Source organism: Pristiophorus japonicus, chromosome 1, assembly GCF_044704955.1.
Source record: "Pristiophorus japonicus isolate sPriJap1 chromosome 1, sPriJap1.hap1, whole genome shotgun sequence".
NCBI classification, from domain to species: Eukaryota; Metazoa; Chordata; class Chondrichthyes; family Pristiophoridae; genus Pristiophorus; species Pristiophorus japonicus.
This window is the reverse complement of record NC_091977.1, coordinates 233,007,156-233,024,684: the sequence shown is the minus strand read 5'-3', so window position 1 is coordinate 233,024,684 and position 17,529 is coordinate 233,007,156. Positions and strand designations below refer to the sequence as shown.

At 49.9% G+C, this 17,529-nt stretch overlaps 1 protein-coding gene across 8 annotated transcripts in view; it reads left to right on the top strand.

Moving 5' to 3' along the window:
• Window positions 1–17,529, top strand: part of LOC139269036 (protein shortage in chiasmata 1 ortholog) — a 259,103-nt gene that overhangs the window by 16,985 nt on the left and 224,589 nt on the right. For 4 of the 8 annotated variants that reach the window (XM_070888020.1, XM_070888064.1, XM_070888013.1 and 1 more), the window contains 2 exons: window positions 3,731–3,860; window positions 5,718–5,808. In XM_070888020.1, coding sequence (XP_070744121.1) covers window positions 5,744–5,808 — 65 coding nt within the window. In that variant the 5' untranslated portion in view covers window positions 3,731–3,860; window positions 5,718–5,743. Of the gene's footprint in view, window positions 1–3,730; window positions 3,861–4,389; window positions 4,424–4,773; window positions 4,826–5,717; window positions 5,809–17,529 lie in introns of those variants that run through there. The other 4 variants (XM_070888039.1, XM_070888030.1, XM_070888046.1 and 1 more) reach the window with 4 other exon arrangements.

Here is a 17,529-nt window from a genome sequence, read left to right as displayed (position 1 = left end):
TCAATGGCGCTACTCGGCGACGGGTTAGCGGCCAGCACCTTCCCGTAGACAATTAGACTTCTACAGCATTGCCTGGTCTTCAGTCGTCTTAGACTCCCTTGCCACTGGACCAAGACCTTGCTCAGCTAAGCCCGTGTGGTTGTCGGTGTGCAGCGGCCACCCCACATTAATAGAACTCATGCACAGGCATCTTCCACTTTGCTAATATGAAGTTCGGGACCTGGAACGTCAAGGCCCTCATGGACAATTACAAAAGCAACAGGCTGAAACGGCGCACCGCCATAGTTGCCCGGGAACTTAGACATTTTGACATTGACATCGCCGCCCTAAGCGAAACCCGGCGGGCAGGGGAAGGCCAGCTCAAGGAACATGGTGGAAGTTACACCTTTTTCTGGAAAGGAAGAATGCCGCCTTCATGGAGTCGGCTTCACCATCGAAAATGAACTGGTCGACTGCCTCAAAGACTCCCCCTGTGGGGTTAACAAACGCCTCATGACTCTTTGCCTTACCCTATCCCAGAACCAATGCGCCACAGTCATCGGTGCACACGCCCCAACACCCGATGCAACGGATGAGGCTAAAGGGGTTTTTTATTCCAAACTCAAGACATCCCTGTCCCGCGTCCCCATGGGCGACAAATTGATTCTCCTAGGTGACTTTAATGCCAGGGTCGGCAAAGACACAGCCCTCTGGGGTGGCATGATTGGCAGAGAGGGGGTAGGGAAAGCCAACTCCAGCGGTACCCTACTCCTGACAAAATGTCTAGAACAAGAACTCCTCATCACCAACACCCTGTTCCGCCAGAGGGACAAATACAAGGTATCGTGGCAACACCCTCGCTCCAAACACTGGCACCTGCTTGACTATGTCATCGTCCGAGCCAGGGATCGCAAGGATCTGCGCATCACCCGTGCCATGACAGGAGCTGACGACTGCTGGACGGACCATCGCCTAATCTGATCCATCATCGACATCAACATAGCCCCAAAGCGGAGGGGACAGCAGAAACAGTGCCGCAAAAAAGTTAATGCCAGGGCACTTAAAGACCCAGCTAAGAGAGCCCTATACAGCTAGCGCCTCACAGCTAACCTGGCGTGCCTTGATGACCTTGAGATGCTGAATGCCCACAGCGCTTGGTCTGCCCTCCAGGTCTCTATTACCAGTGCCTGTAAAGAGACACTTGGTCACTCAACCAGAAAACACCAGGACTGGTTTGATGAAAACGATCAGGAGATTCAAGAACTAATAGATCGTAAGCGCAGAGCATTTCTGAGTCTCAAGCAACAACCCAGCTCAAGAGATGCAAAGCAACGTTACAGACGGCTCAAGGCTGAGGTCCAAAAACAAAACCCGGGACCTAAAGAACAGGTGGTGGATGGAGAAAGCACAGGAGATACAACAACTGGCTGACAGCCACGATATGCGAGGATTCTTCATTGCAGTCAAGGCCACCTATGGTCCAAACTCCCAAGGCCCCACCCCACTTCTGGCCAAGAACGGGGAAATACTCATCAAGGACACCGAGGCTGTCAGGGCCCGCTGGAAGGAGCATTTTGAAGATCTCCTCAATCGAGACTCTGCCTTTGACTCGAATGTTCTCCACTCCAACCCGCAGCATGCGACCCGCCACCACCTCAGTGAAACCCCAACACTGCACGAGGTAGGCAAAGCCATAAAACAGCTCAAGAATAACAAGGCTACGGGTGCGGATGGAATCCCTGCTGAGGCACTAAAGTATGGCGAAGAGGCACTGGTGGCGTGGATACATGACCTCATCTCTCTCATTTGGAGGGAGGAGAGCATGCCGGGAGATCTCAGAGATGCAGTGATCGTGACCATCTTTAAAAAAGGGGACAAGTCCGACTGCAGCAACTACAGGGGGAATCTCCCTGCTATCAGCCACTGGGAAGGTTGTCGCTAGAGTTCTCCTCAACCGTCTTCTCCCTGTGGCCGAAGAGCTCCTCTCGGAATCACAGTGCGGATTTCGTCCCCTATGGGGCACAACGGACATGATCTTTGCAGCGCGACAGCTGCAGGAAAAATGCAGGGAGCAGCGCCAGCCCTTATACATGGCCTTTTTCAATCTTACAAAGGCCTTTGATACTGTCAACCGTGGGGGCTTATGGAGCGTCCTCTTCTGTTTTGGATGCCCCCAAAAGTTTGTCAACATCCTTTGTCTGCTCCACAACGATATGCAGGCCATGATCCTTACCAGCGGTTCCAATGCAGACCCAATCCATGTCCGACCGGGGTCAAACAGGGCTGCATCATCACTCCAACTCTCTCCTCAATCTTCCTCGCTGCCATGCTCCGCCTCACAGTCAACAAGCTCCCTGCTGGAGTGGAACTAAACTACAGACCAGTGGGAAGCTGTTTAACCTACACCGGCTCCAGGCCAGGTCCAACCTCTGTCGTTGAGCTGCAGTACGCAGACGACGCCTGCGTCTGCACATTCTGAGGCTGAACTTCAGGATATAGTCGATGTATTTACCGAGGCATATGAAAGCATAGGTCTTGCGCTTAACATCCGTAAGACAAAGATCCTCCACCAGCCTGTCCTCGCCGCACAGCACTGCCCCCCAGTCATCAAGATTCACGGCACGGCCCTCGACAACGTGGACCACTTCCCATTCCTCGGGAGCCTCTTATCAACAAGAGCAGACATTGATGCGGAGATCAACATCGCCTCCAGTGCGCTAGTGCAGCCTTTGGCTACCTGAGGAAAAGAGTGTTCGAAGACCAGGCCCTCAAATCTACGACCGAGCTCATGGTCGACAGGGCTGTAGTAATACCTGCCCTCCTGTATGGATCAGAGGCATGGATGATGTACAGGAGACATCTCAAGTCGCTGGAGATATATCACCAAAGATGTCTCCGCAAGATCCTGCAAATCCCCTGGATGGACAGGCGCACCAACATCAGTGTCCTCGCCCAGGCTAACATCCCCAGCAGTGAACCATTGACCACACTCGATCAACTTCGCTGGGCAGGCCACATAGTTCGCATGCCAGACACGAGACTCCCTAAGCAATTGCCCTACGCGGAGCTCCTTCATGGCAAACGAGCCAAAGATGGGCAGCAGAAACGTTACAAGGACACCCTCAAAGCCTCCCTGTTAAAGTGCGACATCATCACTGACACCTGGGAGACCCTGGCCGAAGACCGCCTGAGGTGGAGAAAGTGCATCTGGGAGGGCTTTGAGCCCTTTCAGCCTCAACTCCGTGAGCGTGACGAGGTCAGGCGCAGGCAGCGGAAAGAGCATGCGACATATCAGTCCTGTCCCCCCGCCTTCCCCCGACGAATGTCTGTCCCACCTTTGACAGGGTCTGTGGCTCTCGTATTGGACTGTTCAGTCACCAAAGGACTCACTTTAGGAGTGGAAGCAAGTCTTCCTCGATTCCGAGAGACTGCCTATGATGATGATGTTTAAAGGGGGGCACCAAAACCGACACGTTAAACAAATTAACTTTTGACGGTAATCTTAAATCAAATTAAAATTTGGTTGCCGGGGGTGATGATGCACTCCAGTCCCTCCGGTGCCCACCTCTCGCAGAAGGCCGCGAGCAAGTTTTTTCTTTTAATGAGTGACTCCTTGCACAGCTGTATCCTGTGCATTAGGTTGTTTACATACTTAAAATTGATGTGATTTAGTTAGGTCATTTAATTTAATTTCCATGATTGATAAAATGTTTGCACTTGTCATGTTAATGATTTGTTGTTACCTGTGTAGGCTTTGACCAGACAGAAGCTTACAGTAAACTGGTTACTACTTCCAGCACCTCATCACCTAGATCATATTGACAAATACTGTTATCAAGGTAGACTCAATAATGATATTTACAGGAGGCCATGGACTCGAGGTATGCCATTTTTTCTTTGACTTTTGTTGTATGTTAATTCACTTGCTGGACAGGAACATAAAAACATAACATAGGAGAATCACAACATTGCTTCCAAGTCAGCACTTTTATTCTTCCATGCTTCCATGTTGTTTATCAGTGCCAGGCTTCCTGTGTCAGTGGATTGTGGACTTCCCCACATCCACTGTCAATTGTACTTTGATTAGCTGGCAGGAAGTAGCATTTCTTGTATGTAGTGACTGGCCCGCCAGGCTGTCCCTGGAGATGGAGCATGCGGTGTCTACCGTTAGATTCGAGGCCTTCAGATGGGCACCGGAGGGACTGGAGTGCGTTACTACCCCCAGAAACCAAATTTTGATTTGATTTGTAAGGTTTTGTTAAACATTTTTGGTTAGTTTGCAGTTTCTAGTTGTTGTGCCTCTTTAACAAAGGGGCACTTGGTTTAATTGTATAATTTAAAAGAGTTGTCATGACTGGCCTCATTAGATTTTCTTCTCTCTTTTCAATGGGACACTGCTGCTTGGGTTAGATCCAATAAAATTGATGTGATCAAGTTCAGTGAGGTAAGATAAATACTTTCATTGGCTTTCCCTGGCTGTTTGTTAACAAGCTATTGCTACACAGACATTCACGCAGCCTGCATCGTAGAGTGGTTTCCATTATTTTACCTGTTGTTCAGTTAATGGTCTTTAGTTGCATGGGTCAGATTTTTTCCCGTTTTTTTTAAACATAAGTACTATATTTTCTTGCTTCTGATCCTGTGGATTAACTCCAACACGCAATAATTATTTCTTGAATATAGCCAGAAATCCCATTGTCTGGTTCACCAAGGAATTCACTAGTATTTGGTTCTTTTAATTTAGCAAATACTTCCTCCATATCTGATTTCACACTAGGATATTTTTTTCTACAGTAGTTGGATAGCAAGTCACTTCTTACATTTTAGTGAATACTTCAAGAAGATAGTAAGTAATTCTATTATTTTCCCTCATCTTGAATTACTACATCATTTTTCTTGAGTTCTAACTTCCTTCCAATCTACTTTCTTATTGTTACATCCCTATATCTAACATTCTTTGCTAATTTAATCTCTAGTGCTCTCTTTGCAACCGTAATGCCTTCTTTAATCTATTTTAACTGTTTCCTATACTACTCCCACATTTCATCCTCTTTTTTTCCCTGTAAGGAATAGTATCTTTCTGTCTTATTTTCACTTTAATTGGTCTATTTATCAATATTAAGGACTGCTCATTTATTTTTTGGGGTGTTTAGCTGCTTTTGCATATTGAATACTTTAAAAATGTTCCTGCCCTGAGTTATCTCTTTGCAATGCTTTATTTTAATATGTTCCTCCTTCCGTTGATGCTAGCCTTCAAATCATATATTTCTATTATGGTGCTCACAAGCTGATGGCCAGGTGATCCCTAAGACAATTTGGACTCCATTGTGTTAGGAAAGAGTTGTACATGACACTTACTAGTTCTGTTATTCATTGTATGCATTTCATTGGGGTGATTCTGGTTTGTAATGGGTGAGTTGAAGTCACCCTTTATTTATATAACTTTTTATTTCATCATTTGAAATCTTATGTATTTTTATCGTAATACAGAGAATGTATGAGTAGGAAGTTGGTTGAAGGACAGGAAGCAGACAGTTAATGGTTGATAGTTTAGCTTATTGGCTTTCCACAGCACAAATTATAAGAGAAATTTGAAGCTACTTAGTTTTTTATTTTTTAATCTTGTTGGGCCTGCAGTATATTTCCATATTTTTTCCAGATTTCTAGAATTTGCGATGTTTAAATTTTTTATCTCATTGTTTAAAAAGAATGATAATGGTCTAAATTATTTATGACAGGGACTGTGCTTTCTACATGCAAACTGATGAGTCATGCCTCGGTATTGACTGAATGGAAGAAACATGTCTGCACAGAAAACTTTCTTGAACGGTAATGGCCAAATGTTTGTTTCTTGTTTTTGTAATTTAAAAAAAACTATTCATTTGCCGGTGGGATTGTCCACGGGGATTTGGGAACAAATGCAGACTTTAGGTTAAGCGAGGTGATATGTCCTTACTATACAGTATAAATGCACACGAGGCCCATACTTGAGAGAAGGTCACTCTGTGTGACCAGTTACCTTTATTACCAAGACCTCAAGTGATGAAAGTGGGTGGAGCTTCCCCTTTTATACCTGAAAGTCCAGGTTAGGAGTGTCTCCCACAAGTTCACCCCCTTGTGGTCAATGTTCAAAAGGTATACAACTTAGGTCAGCTTATACATGGGTTACAATGCTGGTTGAATACATGACATCACCTCCCCCCCAAAGTCTTATTGGGATCACAGGTTAAGTCTCTGGTGGTTTACGCTCCCTTGCAGAGCGCCTGAGTTGGGGCTCCGGTTGTTGGGCACTGGCCTGAGTGTCTGCTGTTTGCGGTGCCTCAGGCCTGTCCGAACTGCCCACAGTGACTGGGCTCTCCTCCATTTGGTTCTGGTGTTCGGTCACCTGTGGTGGAGTAAACTCTACGTCGTGTTCTTCCTCTGCTTCTTCTATGGGGTTGCTGAACCTCCTTTTAGTTTGATCCACATGTTTGCGGCAGATTTGTCCATTGGTAAGTTTAACTACCAAAACCCTATTCCCCTCTTTGGCAATCACAGTGCCTGCAAGCCATTTGGGCCCTGCAGCGTAATTAAGGACAAAAACAGGGTCATTGACATCAATTTATCGTGCCCTCGCATTCCTGTCATGGTAGTCACATTGTGACTGATGCCTGCTCTCAACAATTTCTTTCATAGTAGGGTGTATAAGGGATAACCTGGTTTGAGCGTCCTTTTCATTAGCAGCTCTACGGGTGGAACCCCTGTGAGCGAGTGTGATCGGGATCTATTGGCCAACAGGAGGTGTGATAAGCGGTTTGTAGGGAACCCCCTTGGATTCTGAGCATCCCCTGTTTGCTTATCTGCACTGCTCGTTCCGTTGGCTGTTTGAGGCCGGCTTGAAAGGTGCCATTCTGACATGGTTGGTGCCATTGCCTGCCATGAAGTTCTGGAATTCAGTGCTTGTGAAGCACGGGCCATTGTCACTGACCAAGACATCCGGTAGACCATGGACGGCGAACATTGCACGTAGACTTTCTACCGTGGCAGAGGATGTGCTTGAATTTAAAATGGCACACTCAATCCATTTGGAGTAGGCGTCTACTACAACCAAAAACATTTTTCCCATGAAAGGACTTGCGTAGTCCACATGGATGCGTGACCATGGCTTGGCGGGCCAGGGGCTAAGGGGGGCTTCCCTGGGTGCGTTGCCCAGCTGAGCACACGTGTTGCACCTGCGAACACAAAGTTCCAGGTCTGCATCTATCCCTGGCCACCAAATGTGTGACCTGGCAATTGCCTTCATCATGACGATGCCCGGGTGCTCATTGTGAAGTTCTCTGATAAACACCTCTCTGCCCATCTGGGGCATGACTACTCAGTTTCCCCACAGTAGGCAATCGGCCTGAATCGAGAGTTCATCCTTGCGCCTATGAAACGGTTTAAATTCCTCAGGGCATGCCCCGTACCTGGCTGTCCAGTCCCCATTCAGGACACATTTCTTAACTAAAGACAGTAGAGGGTCTTTATTTGTCCAGACTTTAATCTGATGGGCTGTCGTAAGTGAGCCTTCGCTTTCGAAAGCTTCAACAGCTATGACCATCTCAGCATCATGCTCAGTTGCCCCTTCAGTGGTGGCTAGAGGGAGCCTGCTGAGTGCATCGGCGCAGTTTTCAGTGCCCGTTCTGTGCCGAATTGTGTAGTCATAGGCGGCAAACGTAAGTGCCCACCTCTGTATGCGGGCCGATGCATTCGCATTTATGGCCTTGTTGTCGGCCAAAAGGGATGTTAGGGGTTTGTGATTTGTCTCAAGCTCAAATTTCCTGCCAAACAGGTACTGGTGCATTTTTTTTACTGCATATACACATGCTAGTGCTTCCTTTTCTACCATCCCGTAGCCCCTTTCTGCCTGGGACAGACTTCTGGAGGCATAAGCTACGGGCTGTAACTGACCATTGGCATTCACATGCTGCAACACATAGCTGACCCCATAGGACGACGCATCGCATGTTAAAACAAGGTTCTTGCACGGGTCATATAACGTTAACAGTTTGTTGGAGCATAACAAATTGCGTGCTCTATCAAAAGCCCCTTTCCTGGCTGTCCCCCCAGACCCAATCGCGACCTTTGAGTAGGAGCACGTGTAGCGGCTCTAACAGCGTGCTCAATTTGGGAAGAAAGTTGCCAAAATAGTTCAGGAGCCCCAGGAACGAACGCAGCTCCGTCGTTTTACGGGGTCTGGGTGCTCTCTGGATCGCTTCCGTTTTGGACGCAGTAGGTCTGATCCCGTCTGTTGCTACCCTCCTCCCCAGAAATTCTACCTCTGGAGCTAAGAAGACACACTTTGCCTTTTTCAGTCACAGCCCTACCCGGTCCAGTCTGCGTAGCACCTCCTCCAGGTTGTGAAGGTGTTCTTCAGTATCACGACCCGTGATGAGGATGTCGTCTTGAAAAACCACCGTCCTTGGAATCGACTTGAGGCTTTCCATATTTTGCTGAAAGATCGCGGCAGCCGAATGGACATCTGTTGTACTCGAACAACCCCTTGTGTGTCGTGATAGTGGTCAGCTTCTTCGACTCACTCGCCAGCTCCTGGGTCATGTAAGCTGAGGTCAGGTCCAATTTTGAAAATAGTTTGCCACCGGATAGCGTCGCAAAGAGGTCCTCCGCTCTCGGTAGCGGGTACTGGTCTTGGAGTGACACCCGATTGATGGCCTTGTAATCGCCACATATCATGACCGACCCGTCCACCTTGAGCACCGGCACGATTGGGCTCGCCCAGTCGCTGAATTCGACTGCCGAGATGATGCCTTCCCTCAGCACGCGGTCCAATTCGCATTCTATCTTTTCCCGCATCACGTATGGCACCCCTCTGGCCTTGAGGTGTACTGGCCTGGCGTCCGTGTTTATGTGAATCACTACCTTAGCCCGCATGAAAGTGCCGATGCCGGGTTGAAATAATGAGTCAAATTTGTCCAGGACCTGTGAGCATGATACTCGCTCCACAGAAGAAATTGCATTGACATCGCCCCATTTCCAGTTCATGACAGCAAGCCAACTCCTCCCCAGTAGTGCAGGACCGTCCCCCGGGACAATCCAGAGTGGAAACCTGTTCTCCGAATCTTTGTGGGTCACGATTACCGTGGCGCTGCCTAGCAGCGGAATGATCTCCTTTGTATATGTCCGTAGCTGTGCATCAATCGGCAACAATTTTGGCCTCCTGGCCTTGGACACCCACAACCTTTTGAACTGTTTGATACTCATCAGGGACTGGCTGGCCCCTGTGTCTACCTCCATTGATACTGGGATGCCATTGAGGAGCACTTTCATCAGCGTCCTGATATATGAACTGTATATGTGCTCCACATGAACTCGCTGAACTTCAGCGTCCAGCGATTTCCCCCAGTATTCATTTGGCCTCGTAGGGCTTACATTGGGCCCGTGCTTCCTGCACATACGCGCCAAGTGACCGCTGACGTTGCAGTTTCTGCAGGTATATTGCTGATACCTGAAAGCTCTGGCTGGGTGTTCGCCTCCACATCTCCAGCATGAACTGGAGGCCCCGTTGTTGGAAACAAAAGGTCCATTACCAGTCGATCATCTCTGACTGTCTCTGTAACTGTCCTTAAGCGCACCATGAACAGGTGTTGATGGCCCCATTACTGACCGCATTGTCCATTGCGATGGCATGAATCGGCGTTCAGCTAGCCATTGTTTCTGTTGAATTCCCCTTTGGGTTCAACTACATGCTAGGGCATGTCCAAGTGCCCTTGTCTGCCGAGAGAACTGTGTGCCACGTTAACAATGTTGACTCCCTGGTTGTTTGCCGCATTTGAGCCCAGATTTTTATCATACATCATTCTGGTCTCTTCCTCCCCTGAGATAAATGTCTGGGCTATCAGAGCCGTCGCTTCCAAGGTCAAGTCTTTGGTCTCAATCAGTTTCCTGAAAACCCCAGCGGCCCGATGCCCTCAATAAAAATGTCTTGCAGCACTCCGCTCTGCATGCATCTGGGACCTTACATAGGCTCGCCAGTCGCCGGAGATCTGCCACGACGTCTGGAACGCTTTGTCCATCTCGCCGCCGGTGCGTGTAAAACCGGTGTCTCGCCACGTGCATGCTGCTCGTTGGTTTAAGGTGTTCCCCGATCAACTGACTGAGCTCTTCGAACGTCTTGTCCACCGGCTTCTCTGGCGCTAGAAGGTCCTTCATCAGGGAGTACGTTCTGGATCCTGCGTTTGTCGGCCGAATCCCTGTCCCAACCATTCCTTAGTGACAAAACTTTGCTGTAGTCTCTCAATAAAGTCGTCCCAATCATCACCAACACAGTACCTCTCTTCTGCGCTGCTAGTGGCCATGGTTTAAATCCCAGTTTCTCGTCGCCAATGATATGTCCTTACTATACAATATAAATGCACACGAGGCCCATACTTGAGAGAAGATCACTCTGTGACCAGTTACCTTTATTACCAAGACCTCAAGTGATGAAGGTGGGTGGAGCTTCCCCTTTTATACCAGAAAGTCCAGGTTAGGAGTGTCTCCCACAAGTTCACCCCCTTGTGGTCAATGTTCTCAAGGTGTACAACTTAGGTCAGCTTATACATGGGTTACAATGATAGTTGAATACATGACACGAGGCATTATTGGACCAAGCAGAGGAGGAGGAAGAGGGAAGACATGAAGAAGGAGAGAGAGGGATGGTGAAGGGGGATGATTAGGTGAAGAGGAAGGGGAATGGGGAGAGGAGGGGTATTAGAGATGGGGAGGGAATGAGAGAGAAAGGACTGAAATGGGACCTGGGGAATGGTTGAGAACTACCTCGGGGTGAGGAAGAGGGGCAGGGGGTTTGCTGGAAACATGCTCCATGGGGGTGGAGCAATAACTCCAATGGGGGCCCCTGTCAATATGGCTGGACGGGGACAGGATGCTTCAGAGCCAGAAGAGATTCCTTCTTTCATTCTCTTGTGTTCTCTCTCTCGCACACTCTCCTCCACAGCCAAGAGAGATCGAAATTTAATCTCATTGTGGGGAATTTCTTATTCTCTGCTTGTTCTGGTCATTTTGGGGGCTCTCGATGGTTTTGGTGATTTCCCATAGTGGAATCAAGGACTTGTACCTGCATCCTACCATTTTGTGGGACAGTCTGTTGATACAATAATATTAGAGAGAAACTATATCCTCTCGTTGGTTGGGGGGGGCGGGGTGGGGCGCGCATTACCTTAAAATTAGAGCTAGGCTGTCAAGGAGCCCTTCTTCACACAAGGGCAGTGAAAATCTGGAACACTCTTCCCCAAAAGTTGTTGAGGCTGCGGGTTAATTGAAAATTTCAAAACTAAGATTGATAGATTTATTTTTTAGGCACGGGTATGAAGGAATATGGAACGAAGTAAATAAGAATGGAGTGATTTATGTGCACGAACATTTTTGTGTCCTTTTGCGCATACGCGTCATGGACTCCGCCCCCTTTTTGCGCATGTGTGCTTGATTCGGTCGCGCATACGCAGTACGATATATGAGCAAGCCGGAAGTGAGGCTGAACCATGATCCACGTGGAGCTCATTGCCGCTCGAGCCTGGAGCTGGAGCTGCATCTAGGGATTTTGGGTTATCTTCAGAACTTTTGGTGAGAATAGCGCTGTGATTATTTACATGAACATTTTCGCAGCCTTCGAAGAGAGAGACTGGGGCAGAGAGAGAGAGAGAGAGAGGGAGAGACTGGGGCAGAGAGAGAGAGGGAGAGACTGGGGCAGAGAGAGAGAGACTGGGGCAGAGAGAGCGAGGGAGAGACTGGGGCAGAGAGAGAGAGGGAGAGACTGGGGCAGAGAGAGAGAGGGAGAGACTGGGGCAGAGAGAGAGAGAGGGAGAGACTGGGGCAGAGAGAGAGAGGGAGAGACTGGGGCAGAGAGGGAGAGACTGGGGCAGAGAGAGAGAGGGAGAGACTGGGGCAGAGAGAGAGAGGGAGAGACTGGGGCAGAGAGAGAGAGGGAGAGACTGGGGCAGAGAGAGAGAGGGAGAGACTGGGGCAGAGAGAGAGAGGGAGAGACTGGGGCAGAGAGAGAGAGGGAGAGACTGGGGCAGAGAGAGAGAGGGAGAGACTGGGGCAGAGAGAGAGAGGGAGAGACTGGGGCAGGCAGAGAGAGAGAGGGAGAGACTGGGGCAGAGAGAGGGAGGGAGAGACTGGGGCAGAGAGAGGGAGAGAGAGTCATGTATGTAACCACAATGTAACACCACTGTATTACTGTATACACTCAACCTAGATGCACACCTTGACCACAAGGGGTGAACTTGTGGGAGACACTCCTTACCTGATCACACAGGTATAAAAAGGGAGGTCCCACGCAGAGTCATCGTTTTTGGAGGTACCTGTGAATAAAGAGTTAAGGTCACAGAATGTGCCACGTGTGGTTTCATACTGTAGAGTAAGGACTTTACATTGGTGACGAGAAACGGGAATTCATGAACCACGAGAATGGCCACCGGTAGCACAGAGGAACGGTACTGTGTTGGGGAAGACTGGGACGATTTTGTCGAGAGGCTTCAGCAAAGCTTCGTTACGAAAGAATGGCTGGGGGATGCAGCGGCCGACAAGTGAAGGGCTCATCTTTTGACCAGCTGTGGACCAAAGACTTATGCGCTCCTGAAGGACTTACTAGCACCCGCAAAGCCGGCGGACAAAACCTTTGAAGAACTCAGCAAATTGATCTGGGAGCACCTCAAACCGGCGAATAGCATACATATGGCCCAACACAGATTCTACACCCACCGACGTCGTGAAGGACAGAGCATACTGGAATTCGTAGTGGACCTCCGGCGTTTGGCCAGCCTCTAAGTTCACAGACGCCTGCAGGGGGGAGATTCTAAGGGACTTCTTTATCGAGGGCATCGGTCATGCGAGAATTTTCCGTAAATTAATTGAGACCAAGGATTTGACCTTGGAAGTGGCGGCGTTGATAGCTCAAACTTTCATGGCGGGGGAGGAAGAGACGAAAATAATATATGTGCGCAATTCTGCCTCCAACGCGGGGATGGATCAGGGAGTCAACATCATCAATGTGACTCAGAGCCCCGTAGGCAGGCAGGGGCAGTCCGACACTCCCCAGGCAGCAATAGATCCCAGAGTAGGACTTCAACAGAGACAATGGCAGGCTGAACGGACATTCACGCCATCACAGTGGACAATGCGACCCGGGATGGGACCATTGACACCCACTAATAGGGTACTTAAGAGCAGTCAAAGGGACAGTCAGCGCGGAATGCCTGGCCATAGTCCCTTTGTTCCCAACAGTGAAAACTTTAACTCATGCTGGAGGTGTGGGGGAAAATACTCAGCTGGATCTTGCAGATTTCAACAGTTTGTCTGCAGGAACTGCAATCTCAGTGGCCACTTAGCTCGAATGTGCAGGAAGTCTGCAACCAGACTAATATGAGGCGGATGGACCAGAAGAGGGTTCTTTGAGGCAGGATGACTTTTGGGGCAAATCGATGGACGCCAAGGTTCAGCGGGTCCATGTGGCGAATATTCACATTTCATACACCAAAACGCCACCAATGATGATGAGGGTTTTATTAAACGGTATCTCAGTACGCATGGAGCTGGACACTGGGGCCAGCCAGTCACTCATGAGCGTTCAGCAATTTGAGAAGCTATCGCCACTTAAAGCCAGTAGACCCAATTTAGCACGTATTGAGACACAATTACGGACTTACACTAAAGAAATCATTCCGGTGCTAGGCAGTGCAGTGTTGGCTGTTACACACAATGGGTTAGTGAATCAGCTGCCGCTCTGGATTGTCCCGGGCAATGGTCCCGCACTGTTGGGGAGGAGCTGGTTAGCCGAGATGAACTGGAAATGGGGGGATGTTCACGCAATGCATCTGTGGAGCGAAGTTCGTGCTCACAAGTCCTGCAACAATTCGATTCACTATTCCAACCAGGCGTTGGGACTTTCAAAGGCACTAAAGTAGTGATACACATCACCCCGGATGCCAGGCCAGTGCACAACAAAGCCAGAGCGGTGCCATATGTGATGCGGGAAAAGATAGAGAGCGAATTGGACCGGCTGTTAAGAGAGGGCATCACCTTGCCTGTTGAATTCAGCGACTGGGCGAGCCCTATCGTTCCCGTCCTAAAAGCGGATGGCTCTGTCAGGATCTGTGGCGACAACAAGGCCACCATCAATCGGGTGTCCCTTCAAGATCAATACCCGCTCCCGAGAGCGAAGGACCTCTTCACCACGCTGGCAGGCGGCAAACTGTTCACCAAGTTGGACCTCACTTCAGCCTATATGATCCAGGAACTGGCCGATGAATCTAAACTACTGACCACCATCATCACGCACAAGGGACTGTTCGTTTATAACAGGTGCCCGTTTGGCATTCGATCAGCAGCCGCGATTTTTCAACGAAAAATGGAAAACCTGCTTAAATCTATTCCTGGAACGATCGTATTCCAGGACGACATCCTCATCACGGGTCGAGACACCGAGGAACACCTCCACAACCTGGAGGAGGTGCTATTCCGACTGGACCGGGTAGGCCTGCGACTCAAGAAGTCTAAATGTGTGTTCTTGGCTCCTGAGGTTGAGTTTCTGGGCAGGTTGCTGCAGATGGGACGAGCACCCAGGCCCTGCAACACATCGGAGTTGCGTTCATTCCTGGGACTGTTGAACTATTTCGGGAACTTTCTGCCGAACTTGAGTACATTTTGGAGCCACTACACGTGCTCCTGCGTAAGGGTTGCGATTGGTTTTGGGGGGACTGTCAGGAACGGGCTTTTGATCGGGCACGAAACCTACTTTGTTCAAACAAGTTATTGACCCTGTACAACCCCTGTAAGAAACTGGTTCTGACATATGATGCATCATCCTATGGGGTTGGGTGCGTATTGCAGCAGGGCAACGCTGAGGGTCAACTACAACCTGTGGCTTATGCCTCCAGGTCGCACACTCGAGCAGAATGGGGAAATGGGATGGTCGAGAAGGAAGCGCTTGCATGTTTCTATGGTGTAAAAAAAAAATGCATCAGTACCTCTTTGGTCGGAAGTTTGAATTAGAGACGGACCACAAGCTATTAGCCTTGCTGTCTGACAACAGGGATGTTATCAATGCCAACGCATCAGCTCGCATACAGCAATGGGCTCTCACGCTGGCTGCTTATGACTACTCCATCCGGCACCGGCCCGGCACTGAAAATTGCGCTGACGCGCTCAGCAGGCTTCCACTGGCCACCACTGAGAGGGCAGCAGAGCAAAGCGCTGAGATGGTCATGGTTGTTGATGCCTTTGACAGCGCAGGCTCCCCCATCACAGCCCGCCAGATCAAAATCTGGACAAACAGAGATTCCCTCCTATCCCTGATTAAGAAATTTGTCCTGACTGGGGATTGGGCGCCCGTACACAGAGCATGCCCTGAGGAGGTCAGACCGTTCCACAGAAGGATGGATGAGCTCTCCATCCAAGCCGACGACCTACTATGGGGCAGCCGGGTAGTTATACCACAGAAGGGCAGAGAGGCATTCATCAGGAAACTCCACAGCGAGCACCCAGGCATTGCCCGGTCACACGTTTGGTAGCCTGGAATTGATTCAGACCTGGAATACTGTTCGCAGGTGCACGACGTGTGCCCAGCTGGGTAATGCCCCCAGGGAAGCCCCGCTCAGCCCGTGGCCCTGGCCCACCAGACCATGGTCACGCATTCACGTAGACTACGCGGGCCCGTTCATGGGAAAGATGTTCCTTATTGTGGTAGCTGCGTACTCGAAATGGATCGAGTGTATCATTCTGAATTCATGCACGACATCCACCACCGTGGAAAGCTTACGTGTGATCTTTGCAACCCATGGCTTGCCGGACATCCTGGTTAGTGATAATGGCCCATGTTTCACAAGCTACGAATTCCGAGAGTTTATGTCGGGCAATGGCATCAATCATGTCAGGACTGCACCGTTCAAGCCGGCCTCCAATGGCCAGGTGGAACGTGCGGTCCAAATCATTAAGCAAGGTATGCTCAGGATTCAAGGACCCTCCCTACACTGCCGCCTATCGCGTCTCCTGCTGGCCTATAGATCCTGACCGCACTCGCTCATGGGGGTCCCGCCCGCAAAGTTACTAATGAAACGGACACTCAAAACTCGGTTGTCCCTCATTCACCCAGTCCTGACCAACATAGTTGAGGGCAAGCGCAAGTCACACATTCGAGGGGGAGATGTATAGAAATAAATGATCCTGTATTCGTCCTCAATCACGCCATGGGGCCCAAATGGCTTGAGGGCACTGTAATTGACAAAGAGGAGACCAGGGTCATCGTGGTAAAACTCAACAATGGTCAGATATGCCGTAAGCATCTGGACCAAGTTTTATAAAAAAGGTTCAGCATCGACACGGAGGAACCTGAAGAAGACCATGTGATGGAGCTCACAACACCGTCAGTGAACGAGCAACAAGAGCAATCAGAAGAATGCACAGTCCCTGCAGTCAGCCCGGACAGGCCGGAATCACCACAGGTGACAGACACTCGCGTCAATGTCCAACAACCAGAGCCCCAACTGCGGCACTCCACGAGGGAGCGTAGACCACCTGAAAGACTAAACCTGAGATCCCAATTGGGGGAGGGGGGGAAGAGGTGATGTCATGTATGTAACACAATGTAACACCACTGTATACACTCAACCTAGATACACACCTTGACCACAAGGGGTGAACTTGTGGGAGACACTCCTTACCTGATCACACAGATATAAAAAGGGAGGTCCCACACGGGGTCATCGTTTTTGGAGTCCTGTGAATAAAGAGTGACCTTGTCCCCAGAATGTGCCTCGTGTGGTTTCATACTGTAGAGTAAGGACTTTACAGAGACAGAGAGAGAGAGAGACTGGGGCAGAGAGAGAGAGAGAGATTGGGGAGGGGGGGAGGCGCGGGGGCAGAGAGGGAGGCACTGGAGCAGAGGCAGAGAGAGCAACTGGGGCAGAGAGGGAGGCACTGGAGCAGAGGCAGAGAGCGAGAGAGAGAGAGACTGGGGCAGAGAGAGAGAGAGAGACTGGGGCAGAGAGAGAGAGAGAGACCGGGGCAGAGAGAGAGAGAAGGACTGGGGCAGAGAGAGAGAGAGAGACTGGGGCAGAGAGAGAGAGAGCGACTGGGGCAGAGGCGGAGAGAGAGAGAGAGAGAGAGAGACACTGGGGCAGAGAGAGAGGGAGGGAGAGTGAGAGACCGGGGCAGAGAGAGAGAGAGGGACTGGGGCAGAGAGAGAGAGAGAGAGAGAGACTGGGGCAGAGAGAGAGAGAGCGACTGGGGCAGAGGCGGAGAGAGAGAGAGACACTGGGGCAGAGAGAGAGGGAGGGAGAGTGAGAGACTGGGGCAGGGAGAGAGAGACTAACTGGGGCAGAGAGAGAGAGAGACTGGGGCAGAGAGCGAGACTGAAAGGGACACTGGGGCAGTGTCATGTTGTTTGTAGCCACCAGATGGTGTCATTGTTGGAGGCCACTGAGCAGCACGCACATGGTGCTGCTCTGGTATAAAAGGCCAGCTATTTTGTGAGTCAGGCCCTTTGGGCCGTAATAAAGCAGAGCCAAGGGTGTACCT